We start from the raw sequence: 12877 nt of genomic DNA, 5'->3' as shown, positions 1-12877 counted from the left end.
GGAATACACTGAATATATTGGGTAAAGTGTTATGAATTGTAATGTCATGTAATATTTTACATTGTTTATAACTGCCTTAATGTTGTTGGCAGCAGCTAACGTGGATCATTAATAAATACAAATACAAATGTTCTCAAATAGTTCAGAGAAAGTTAAGAAACAATGTTCTTCTGTGGCAATTTCAGTACTTCAGCATAACATTTCCTATAGGTTTCCTCATGTTCTCAGATTGTTCAGAGAACGGTAAAAAAAATACATAAAAACCAGAAAACTTTACTAACGTTCAGAGAATGTTCTAAGAATGTTTTTTAAAAACATATACATTCCGTTTTCAGCACCAACAAAACTCTCTCTATCTTGTTAAATGTGTCGGCCGCGCCCACTAATTGGCCACACATCACTCCTTGTTACTGTGCCCATCAAGGCCCGAATTGGTGAACCACTGTTACATTCACTGCTCTTTGTCTGTTGGCCAGGGACACACAAAGTCATTTTAACATAGTGTTTTCAATGTATATATTTGACACATTTTGACATACATGATTACATTGTGCATGCTCATATATACATTCATTATTATTCAACATGTCCTCCCCTGTGATTTGAACTCACAATCTCTTGATTCACAGCATTCCAATCTTTCTGCTACACCACCATGCCTGTGTCAGTTACCAGTCTGTGTAATCACACATCATTGATTTGATTTTCATTCACCAATTTTATGGCTTTCTGTATAGCGGTCTAATGTTGGTGGGGCATTTAACTTGCGCGCTGCTCTATCGTTCGCTACATACTTCAGTCTGAGACTGCCATCGTTGAAGTCATTTATGGTGACGTCAAAATGAGGGGTGTTGTACAAAACAAAGTCATCAGCGATGAGATTGTCTCTAACCAATCAGAGTATCAAAGGCAATGGCAATGTGCCGCTTTACCCAAGTGTGTTCTGGCTCTGGTCCAACCCATCGGTTTCTGGGACAATCAGAATGGTTAGAATGTGTTTGCTTTCTAGAAATCGTCTAGGAGGGACTCAAATCCAGACTCATCATGGAGAAGAAACGTTTGTGGGCGTGGCATTTGGCAGGAGGCATACGTTTGGTTAGCCAGGGAACATTTCACCCTGTTTTAATGTTACCCCTGAATCACTATGATCAATAAAATAGTTTTTCTTAAGTGTACTTTTAAAAAGCTGGAGCACACCAAGAGAAAATTAATTAGTGTAGAGATGCTGACTAAGGGCGAATAAACTGTAAGATAGAAAAATAAATAGAGTTGCACACTCTCTCTATATAAACTCCCAGTAACTGAATGGGTAAAACACCAATGTTTCGGCATCACTGTGCCTTTTTCAGGGTGAAACATTTTACAGTTTTACAGTTACTCCTGAATCACTGTGATCAATTAAATCATTTTTCTTAAGTGTACTTTTAACAGAGCTGAGAATTTCTTCAAAGTGCATTTCAAGAAGACGACGGAGAGGTTGTGAAATGTTGAATAATAATTACTGTATACATCCACAATGTAATAATTTTTATGTCAACGTGTGTCAAATATACAAGTTGTGTGCGTGTGTGTTCCTAACCTTGCCAAAAAACTAAGAGCTGTGAATGGATCAGTGGTTTGGGACCATCAGGTGACGTCCTGATGACTGATACACATTGATTGAATATTCTCTTAACCCTCAGAAAACTAAACACATGAATGTTCTTGCAACGTTCCCATGAAACGTGTCTAGAACATTAATGTCTTATATTCTGAGAAGATGGCAACCATGTTCTGTGTATGTTGGTGTATGTTATTACATTATCCATTCAACATGTTTATTACGTTATCCGGCAAGTTATTACATTAACCGGTTTTATTACATAAACATTTTAAAAGTTATCACACTTAGAAAAGCTATTACATTAACCAGTGTTATTACATTGACTGTTGTTACAGGGCATTACAAGTGTTATCAGTTTTGTAGTAAGAGTTTTGAAATTACCACTTACATCTAAAAAAAATGGGTCAAAAAATGTTACTAATTTTGTGATAAGCACCATATAAACCAAGGTTATACAGTGAAGTGCCCCTGAGTTTATAGCTGGAAATGAAAGAATAGAGAAGGTATGTAATGATTCAATCTGTCAGCAAATATTACGTTTGTGTCTAGATAGATAGATGTCATGGCTCACACAATGTTAACATCTGACACATACACACATTGATGGGCATTGCCTGTGCTGCATTTCACTACAAGGTATTTAACATAGCACTGCCAAGCAGTCAACCTTTAAAGTGCTTCCCAAAGAGAGCAATGGAGCCATCTGATGCCCATACTTGGAGAGGAAGCATAGCTACTATGGTATGTGATAAATGCCAGCACTACATGAAGTCTGTTACTATTAAAATAACACATGTAAGATGTTGAACAACATTACAAAAACACAAAATTCTAAGTCAGAGAAGATTCCTGTGTTTATTTTGCAGTGGTGCAAAGTACTTCAAGTAAAAATACTTGAAAAATAAGTACTACTTAAGTCGTTTTTTGGGGTATCTGTACTTTACTATTTATATTTTTGACAACTTTTACTTTTATTCACTACATTCCGAAAGAAAATGATTTACTTTTTACTCCATACATTTTTCCTGAAACCCAAAAGTACTGGTTACATTTTGAATACTTAGCAGGACAGGAAAATGGTCCAATTCACGCAGGTATCAAGAGAACATCCCTGGTTTAGTGAGTCCCCGGACTCACTAATCACACATGCTTCGTTTGAAAATTATGTCTGAGTGTTGGAGTGTGCCCCTGGCTATCCATAAATACATTTTAAAAAACAACAAAATGGCGCCGTCACTATAAGGATTTTGAAATGATTTATACTTTTCCTTAAGTATATTTTAGCAAATACATTTACTTTCGATAGTTAAATATATTTCAAACCAAATCTTTTAAGACTTCTACTCAAGTAGTATTTTACTGGGTGACTTTCACTTTTGCTTGAGTCATTTTCTGTTAAGTTAGCTTTACTTTTACTCTGGTCTAGTATGACAACTGGGTCCTTTTTCCACCGCTGATATTTTGTGGGCGTAGCCCAGTCGCATGTTTTCGCAGCAAATTAAATGACGTTGCCGTTTCCATGTTTTTGTCAAGCTTGGACAGCGCATTCCTTGAAACTGTGGACCATAAACGGTATGTAGGGCCCAAAATATCGACATACCAACGATGCAACTTGAATTTTAAAGCAAGCTATGGAAATATTTTAGACATTCTTCACATTCAATAAAATGTATAATACTGGTCATCTTTGCTAGCGCGAACTGTCATTTGGAGTGGAAAACAGCGAGCCGATTAGCACGCTAGCTCGCTAACGTTACTGCTGCTGAGGTCGCGACATTTAGTTAAGCTAAATTGTGTTTTGGTTAGCAACTGCAAATATGGATAAGAATTGTATTGTTTATATATCGGTAACTTAGCTAATGCAAGTAAGTTAGCTAACTAGTAGTCTGCCACTAAGTAGCCAGCATTAGCTGCTAGTTGACGTGTTGCAACAGCTGGTTAACAGGCTAGCTAGCTAACGTTACCTTTTAACCTAACAATCTAAATTGCAAAGTTTCTACTTTTTGCCAAATGATGCACAGGTAAAACTAAAAACACTTTTGCTAGGTTGGGAAATGATAGCTCTCGTGTACAGAGTAGTAGCCATTCAGTTTGTGCGGGCGGGTGTCAAAAGAGAGTTGTTATTATTTGATGCACATAATGTCATTGTCAGTCAACGTCACATTACAAATTCACCAAAGGGGGATTTCCATACCCTTTGATGGTTTTATGCATCATGCACGTAATTGATCTCCTAGAATATATAGTAGACCTAGCTAAAAACAAGCATGTCTCTCCAAAGTGAACACCTGTAATTCTTTACCATAATAACACCAACATTGTGTTTGGTTTCAGATCTTTAACTCCAACTTGGCCAGCCAGGTGTTGTACACAGTGTGGTGTGGCGTCAGTGCACCCCAGCCTGGGTGCAATGTTCCTCAGCTCCACATGAGCTCTACTATGTGGTACATCATGCAATCTATTCAAAGTAAATATTCCCTGTCTGAGCGGCTCATCCGCACCATTGCTGCCATTCGCTCTTTCCCACACGACAATGTGGAGGATCTTATTCGAAGGGTAGGTTGGCTTATCTTTGAACTGTAGAGATGAAATGTTAACACAAACACCACTGTACTTATCTAATTTGTGTCCCAGAGTTGACTTCTTTGTAGTAAAAGAACTCCCTCAACCTCACATCCTCTCTGCACATTGTTAATTGTGTCGATGTTTTGTAGTTTCATAGCTATCTTTTAACTATGCCACAATTTTGAGTGCCTGATGTTATTCAGTTGAATATGACTTGTTGTTTATGGTATCTATTCATATTTTGCATACTGTTGAACATGACATAATTGCATGTCTACCTTCAGGGAGCTGATGTGAACCGTATGCATGGCACTCTGAAGCCCTTGCACTGTGCCTGTATGGTGGCGGATGCCGACTGTGTCGAGTTGTTGTTGGAGAAAGGAGCAGAGGTATGTATGGTGGCATGTTTTTAACTCTCACTCATCCAACTTTGTTTGAAATGGTTTAGCTACTTGCTTAGCTAGTGGTGTTATGTTGTAATGTTTAAAAAAAAAAAAGAAGAAAAAAGTTAAACATCCTGAGGTAATATTTTTTATACTGTACATGCTGCAGTCATCGATACGTCTAACCTGCTCTTGATTACTCCCACTTGAATCCCCTTCACCTGAATCTCAGAAAATAATAGTGAATCTCTTATCTGTGAACTTAGGTCTATAATAGCTGCTATATGTTACTATGTAATGCCTCCAGTTGTCAAATAAACCACGCTCTCTCTCCCTTTCTCAAATGGACTAACAAAGTTTTATTGTATTCTGGGAATCCCCTACCTGTCTTCTCAGGTGAATGCCCTGGACGGCTACAACCGCACGGCGCTGCACTACGCAGCAGAGAAGGACGAGGGCTGTGTGGAACTGCTCCTAGAGTACGGGGCCCAGCCCAATGCATTGGACGGCAACAAGGACACCCCGCTACACTGGGCTGCCTTCAAGGACAACCCTGAGTGCGTCAGGGCTCTGCTGGAGAGCAGTGCCTGCCCCAACGCACGGGACTACAACAATGACACTCCGTTAAGCTGGGCCGCCATGAAAGGCAACCTAGAGAGTGTGAGGGTTCTGTTAGAATACGGAGGCCAGGTCCATGTTACTAACCTAAAAGGCCAGACACCCATCTCTCGCCTGGTGGCCCTACTTGCCAGGGGCCTGGGGGCAGAGCAGGAGGAGGAGTGTCTGGAGCTGCTGTATAAGGCGGCGGGGAGGTTTGAGATCCGCCGGGCAGATGGTACCTTACCCAGGGAGCTCAGTAAGGATCCCCAGCTCCTGGCCAAGCTGACCAGTATGGTGGCTGAAGCACCAACGCTACGCGCCCTGTCACGGTGTGCTGTCAGACAGAGCCTGGGGGTGAGATTCCTCCCCACTGCGGTCAAAGATCTGCCTTTACCAGAGTCGGTCAAAGAGTACTTATTGCTGAGAGACTGAACTTACAGGGGGTGGGACTAGAGGTGACAGGATGTGTAATCACTATCGATCGTATTCAGACTGGAAATCTGTGCTTAGCTCAAATTAGCTCAGAGTTGCACGCACCTATCTCACCTATTTAACAGTTTTGATGCATATATTCTGACAACGTTTCTCCTTAATGAGGAATGATGTTGATTCTAGATAGTATGAGGTGTTGTAGGCAGTCCAAAAGGTCACACTGAGATGAGGAAGTACTTAGTTCTTATGTGGTTGTAGTGTGTGTAAAATTTGAGTGATTCGCTTTTTCTCAGTGCTTCCCTCTCCGTCAGTGGGTCTGCAGAATCAGCCTTGCAATCCCAAAAAACATAGTGTAAAATATGGAATTGCATTTCATTCAATGTTGCATTTCATAATAACTGAGTATAATCACTCTTCATGTTACAAAATAATAAAAAATTGTAGATTACATAATTAAAATCACTAATATATTATAGAGATAAATGTGCCAGGTAATGTTGTTACATAATGTTGATTAACAGATATGTGACTGTTATACAAAATCTGTATCATATAGAACTTCCTGGCAGGATTGGGGTCAATTCTGAATTAAGTTGCGAGTTGGTCTTTAATTCCATTCTTGAATTTGAATTGGCCACACCCCACAGGAAGCAGAATTTGAATTAAATTAAGTATAATGTCTATAATAATTCACATTCACTTACATGTTATTAGATAAAATAAAAATGTTTTCCAGAATGCATTAGCTCAACCACTCAGAACATCTCATGACAAAAATACAAACATCTGTGAGTTATAATAATAAATTAAATAATAAAGCAAATATTTGAAATGGTATCTATTCTTCAGTAAGAGGTGGCAGATGCTTCTGGCAAAATATTTATCAAAGGAATGAGAAGTTTGAATTGGTTTTAATTAAATTCTACTTTAATTCTGTCGAGTGTGGCGAATTCGGATTTCAATTCGTGGGTTGAATTTAATTAAATTCAGAAATTCTGAATTGACCCCAACCCTGCTACCTTGGCTAAATATATGGATATGCCAGCCTGTCAAATTTATAAGTGTGAAAATGTGATTTGCTATTTGTGTTAGCTATACATGTTTTTGGATGGAAAAGGTACAGCTTACGTTGGCTTATTTTAGTTGAAGTATGCTGATGTACAGCCAGCTATTGAAGAATACATAGATATTTTGTTTTCTGTAGAGACTAGGTAAACTTTTATTTTGTAATTTTTACATCAGGATTTTCCATGGTGCTTTTTTTTGGTCCAAAACTTTGTGCACAACAGATTTAAATGTGACCATAAACAATGTAACCAGCAAACCACATAAAGGTCTTTTTCAAAATTGTTTATTTTAGGCAAAAGCTTTCAGTAATAGTAGAAATTGTCATAGTGGCATGAATTTGGATGTTTTTTTTATTGTATTTAAAATATATAAACCATAGAAGCTTTGACCAATGTACTTTAGTTTGTAGTGAAACTCAAGTGACACATTTTTGACAGTAGTTTAATGTGCTTGTTTCTGTTTGCTTGTTTGCCAGGTGTGTACATGCATAACATTGATAGTTAATTTGGTTCTCTTAGACACCAATGTAAACCTACAAAGTGCATTTTTCTGTTAAATAATGAAAAAAAAGTAAATGCCTTCCCTTATACTATGTACCGCATCTCTGTTGTTTTTATGTTATTTTAGTTTAGACACTAAACTCCAGTAGGGATATTGGCAACAACTTATCATGTGCATGTAGTTTCATCACATGCAATTATGAAATTGTCCAGCAGGAGTCTTTAGTGTGCAACGGTGCCTTCAGAAAGTATTCATACCCCTTGACTTATTCCACATTTTGTTGTGTTACAGCCTGAAATCCAAATTAATAAAACATTTAAAAAATATATATATTCTCACCCATCTACACAATAACCCATAATGACAAAGTGAAAACATGTTTTTAGAAATGTTTGCTAATAATGAAAATACATGTCTCATTTACATAAGTATTCACACCCCTGAGTCAGTATATGTTAGAATCACATTTGGCAGTGATTATAGCTGTGAGTCTTTCTGGGTAACTCTCTAAGAGCTTTGCACACCAGGATTTTACAATATTTGCACATGATTCTTTTAATATATTTTTGAGCTCTGTCAAGTTGCTAAACAACCATTTTCAAGTCTTCCCATAGATTTTCAAGCCAATTTTAAGTAAAAATGGTAACTAGGCCACTCAGGAACATTCAATGACATCTTATTAAGCAATCCCAGTATATATTTGGCCTTGTGTTTTAGGTTATTGTCCTGCTGAAAGGTTAATTTGTCTCCCAGTGTCTGTTGGAAAGCAGAATGAACTAGGTTTTCCTCTAGGATTTTGCCTGTGCGTAACTCTTTCGTTTATTTTTATCATAAAAAAACTTCCCAGTCTTTGCCAATGACAAGCATACACATAACATGATGCAGTCACCACTATGCTTGAAAATGTAGAGAGTGGTACTCAGTGACGTGTTGTGTTGGATTTGCCCCAAATGTAACGCTTTATATTCAGGACATAAAGTTAATTTCTTAGCCAAATTTTTTGCAGTTTTACTTTAGTGCCTTATTGCAAACAGGATACATGTTTTGAAGTATTTGGATTGTATACAAGCTTCCTTTTCTCTCAGTCATTTATGTTAGTATTGTGGAGTAACTACAATGTTGTTGATCCATCCCTAGTTTTCTCTTATCACAGCCATTAAACTCTGTCTGTTTTAAAGTCACCATTGGCCTCATGGTAAAATCCCTGAGTGGGTTCCTTCCTCTCCGGCAACTGAGTTAAGAAGGACGCCTATATATTTGTGACTGGGTGTATTGATACACCATCCTAAGTGTAATTCGTTACTTCACCGTGCTCAATGTCAGCTTTTTTTTGAAATTACATTTTGTATCTTTCAGTAGGTGCCCTTCTTTGCGAGGCATTGGAAAACCTCCCTGGTCTTTGTGATTGAATCTGTGTTTGAAATTCACTGCTCGACTGAGGGACCTTACAGATGATTGTATGTGTGGAGTACAGAGATGAGGTAGTCATTCAATAATCATGTTTAACAATATTATTGCACACAGAATGAGTCTATGCAATTTTTACTCCTGAACTTATTTAGGCTTGTCATAACTTATTGACTCAAGACATTTCAGCTTTTCATTTTTAATTCATTTGTAAACATGTCTAAAAACAATTAAATTTTGACAATTAAATTGTGTGTAGGCCAGTGACACAACATCTCACTTTAATCTATTTAAAATTCAGGCTGTAACACAACAGAATGTGGAAAATGTCAAGGGGTGTGAATAGTTTCTAAAGGCATTGTATAAATCAGTTTTTGCTTCAATAGCAGGAGATCTAAGTATTGCATTGAAAAACTTGTTAATAATCTTCAGTAATGTTGTGTTATTGGGAAAATATCATGACAAGAAAGAAAGATTGGTTTAACAACATCTTGAGAAGTATATACTGAACTCAAAATGATTGTATACAACTTCTGTCAAAATAACATCCTATTTACAGGATAATACAGTGTACTCTTGTATGCCATTGTTGGTGTGGCACCACTGAAGACGTGACAGTTGAATTGTTGTAAACAACATATATTTCACTGTTTATCTGTATTTACAGTGGCTGCCACTCTAATTTTTAACTTTATCGTCACTGGGAAAAACACAAAGCAATTGGACACATTTCAAATCCCCTTTGTTTTAATTGGCTGCTTCCCCTTTGATGATATATGAGCAGGTTCAAAAGTACCACTCAATAATAATCCTTTGTTGAGTTACTTAGGTATTGTCTCAAGATATTTCTAATGCTATATTTTGGCCCCATATCCCGACACAGACAGGATGTTCGTTTCCCAGGGAGAGAAAAAAGGTTTGTCACTAGCTTCTATAGCCACAAATTCATAAACCCTGTCCATTTCTACAATTGATCATCTTACATTATTATTATTACTTTTACCTTAATCCTAACCTTAAACACACTGCTAACCTTATGCCTAACCATAAATTAAGACCAAAAATATCAAGCATCTTTCCAATTTTGGCTTTGGAATCTAATGTGGTGGCTATAGAAGCTAGTGGAAACCAAAAATAATGGGGGAGAATTTCTGGAAGGAAACTAAAGCAACACAGAGAGGAAGAAGGCCCCCTCTCAGCACTCTCTCACACTACATTCCTTAAAAACTGTACAATACAGTAGTTATCATTCACTCACATCTGTTCAATGACTGGATTTTCTTCACATTAGTGCTAGTGTAAATGTTCAATACTAATGTACATTTCAACTACAGTAACAGTCAAACGTTTGGACACAACTATTCATTTCAGGGTTTTTCTAATAAAAAAACAACTATTTTCTATGTTGTAGAATAATAGTGAAGACATCAGAACTATGAAATAACACACATGGAATCATGTAGTAACCAAAAACGTGTTAAACAAATCAAATTATATGTTGTATTTGAGATTCTTCAAAGTAGCCACCCTTTGCCTTGATGACAGCTTTGCACACTCTTGGCTTTCTCTCAACCAGCTTCATGAGTTAGTCACCTGGAATGCATTTCAATTAACAGGTGTGCCTTGTTAAAAGTTAATTTGTGGAATTTCTTTCCTTAATGCGTTTGAGCCAAACAGTTGTGTTGTGACAAAGTAGGGGTGGTTAACAGAAGATAGCTCTATTTGGTAAAAGACTAAGTCCATATTATGGCAAGAACAGATCAAATGACAGTCCATCATTACTTTAAGACATGAAGGTCTGTCAATCTTGAAAATTTCTTCAAATGCAGTCACAAAAACCATCAAGCGCTATGATGAAACTGGCTCTCATGAGGACCGCCACAGGAAAGGAAGACCCAGTGTTACCTATGCTGCAGAGGATAAGTTCATTATAGTTACCAGTCTCAGACATTTCAGCCCAAATAAATGCTTCACAGAGTTCAAATAAGAGAAACATTTTAACCAACTGTTCAGAGGAGACTGCGTGAATCAGACCTTCATGGTCGAATTGCTGTGAAGAAACCACTAGTAAAGACACCAATAATAAAAAGAGACTTGCTTGGGCCAATAAACATGAGCAATGGACATTAGACCAGTGGAAATCTGTCCTTTGGTCTGTTGAGTCAAAATTTCTGATTTTTGGTTCCAACCGCCATGTCTTTGTGAGACACAGAGTAGGTGAACGGATGATCTCTGCATGTGTGGTTCCCACAGTGAAGCATGGAGGAGGTGTGTTGGTATGGGGGTGCTTTGCTGGTGACACTGTCAGTGATTTATTTAGAATTCAAGGCACACTTAAAACCAGCATGGCTACCACAGCATTCTGCAGCGATACACCATCCCATCTGGTTTGTGCTTAGTGGGGAAATAATTTGTTTTTCAACAGGATAATGACCCAACACACCTTCAGGCTGTGTAAGGGCTATTTGACCAAGAAGGAGAGTGATGGAGTGCTGCATCAGATGATTTGGCCTCCACAATCACCCGACCTCAACCCAATTGAGATGGTTTGGGATGTGTTGGACCGCAGAGTGAAGGAGAAGCAGCCAACATGTGCTCAGCATATGTGGGAACTCCTTCAAGACTGTTGTAAAAGCATTCCAGGTGAAGCTGGTTGAGAGAATGCCAAGAGTGTGCAAAACTGTCATCAAGGCAAAGGATGGCTACTTTGAAGAATCCAAAATATAAAATATACACAAAATATACTTTTTTGGTTACTACATGATTCCATATGTGTTATTTCATAGTTTTGATGTCTTCACTATGATTCTACAATGTAGAAAATAGTAAAAAATAAAGAAAAACTCTTAAATTATGTTTCCAAACCTTTTACTGGTACTGTACTGCACTCTGGTGTTCATTTTTCAAGCCTTAAAAATATCAGGATTTTCACTCATATATCAGGCTTGGAAATGTAAAACAGAAAGAAAAAATGTTAAGAGAAAATGAAATGAAAAACGTTGTTGTAACAATCCCTCACAACAGTGCTCCTTCTACACATAGCAATATAATAAACTGGGGTCATTCTAGCTCTAGAATCATTCTAGTTATGTGGCTCCACATGCCCAAGGTTGGAGGCCGGCCAGGCCAGTGGTGGTTATGCAAGCTGTGATCTTAGGGACTGGATAAATAATTCATTACAAAGTCTGAGTTCGAAAAGGCACCCTTTTCCCCTTTTTTTCACTTTTTACCAGGGACCAATAGCGCTCTAGTTAAAAGTAGTGCCCTGTATAGGAGATAGGGTGCCATTTGGGATGAAGACATAGCTTCCTTGTCCACAGACTCCTGGCTCAGTCAGGATGCAGAATATTGGAACAACACAGTTGGCAAACAAAACAAATGAGCTGAAAATGTGATGTTAGCAATAATTATGAGCAACACTCATTGCTGGGTGGTGTCCTTGGGGAGAGAGTATAGTGTACTGGTAGTGTACAGTGTACTGTTTAACCAGTTTCTTATGTTGCATCTTGAATTGAATACCTGCTTCATGTGAACGGTTCTAAACTAAGAATTTGGAACCGGACAGCTTCTAAAGCGACCAGCTTCTATTATATTCCATTCTATTATAGCTTTAACAACTTTAGATGGATTACAAACAAAGCTTTACACTGTGCACTAAGCATTCCCTTTCCCAGAAACAGACAGTATCTATTCTTTTATATAGAAGGAGATAGACAGACAAACCTCATGTATTTCATCGCCACATTCCAGAAACAGCTTATTGAGGTAACCAAAACAGCTGCAAAACAAAGGTGCCTGTTTGTTTGTTGTAAGTATGAGCAATGCGAGTATGAAATTCAGTGTTGTGTTCACAGTCAGAAATATGGTAGGCTTATGACACCCGACTTCAAACATCTGCTACACAGGGTGAATAGAATAGAATATGTGGCCCCTGGGAAAAATATTATACCATTTTGTATGCACCCCTACTACATCTTAAAATAATTAATGTAGGCGTATGTAAAATAAAAAATACATAAAAAGCTTTGAAATAGGCCTAGGCTACTGAATTTTTAAAAAGTAAATTCCGTACGCTGTTTTTTATTATATGAGTAAAATGACTATGAAGACCTCGACGTAGAACCTCGCGATGATTCAAGGAGGAGGGGAGTGTCAAATTCCAAGACTAGAGAAGAGGAGAGGGAGAGAGAGGGGCGCAACGGTGAGTTTGTAAACAGTATATCATTGTCAAAATGTACAATCCATGCGTAATTCCGATGAAAATGTGACACAGAAGTATTGAAAGTCGTTACAGTTAGTGTGTACGTTTCTATCGTTG

General features: G+C 37.8%; 2 protein-coding genes across 3 annotated transcripts in view; both read left to right on the top strand.

The window, feature by feature from the left end:
- The first annotated feature begins 2978 nt into the window (after window positions 1-2978).
- asb8 (ankyrin repeat and SOCS box containing 8) lies at window positions 2979-7245 on the top strand. Its single transcript, XM_014135737.2, has 4 exons — window positions 2979-3175; window positions 3938-4159; window positions 4453-4557; window positions 4948-7245. Exons 2-4 carry the CDS (start codon window positions 4031-4033, stop codon window positions 5581-5583), a joined length of 870 nt encoding a protein of 289 aa, XP_013991212.1. The 5' UTR covers window positions 2979-3175; window positions 3938-4030; the 3' UTR covers window positions 5584-7245.
- Window positions 7246-12737: 5492 nt separating this feature from the next.
- The window catches only part of atf7a (activating transcription factor 7a), a 52783-nt gene continuing 52643 nt past the window's right edge, over window positions 12738-12877 (top strand). For both annotated transcript variants that reach the window (XM_014135742.2, XM_014135739.2), the window contains exon 1: window positions 12738-12760. The gene's annotated coding sequence lies outside the window, so the exon portion shown is untranslated. The remainder of the gene's footprint in view (window positions 12761-12877) is intronic.

The sequence above is a fragment of the Salmo salar genome, chromosome ssa13 (genome assembly GCF_905237065.1).
Source record: "Salmo salar chromosome ssa13, Ssal_v3.1, whole genome shotgun sequence".
Lineage (NCBI taxonomy): Eukaryota > Metazoa > Chordata > Actinopteri > Salmoniformes > Salmonidae > Salmo > Salmo salar.
Note: the sequence above shows the minus strand (reverse complement) of the source record. Positions and strands in the feature narration are given on the sequence as shown.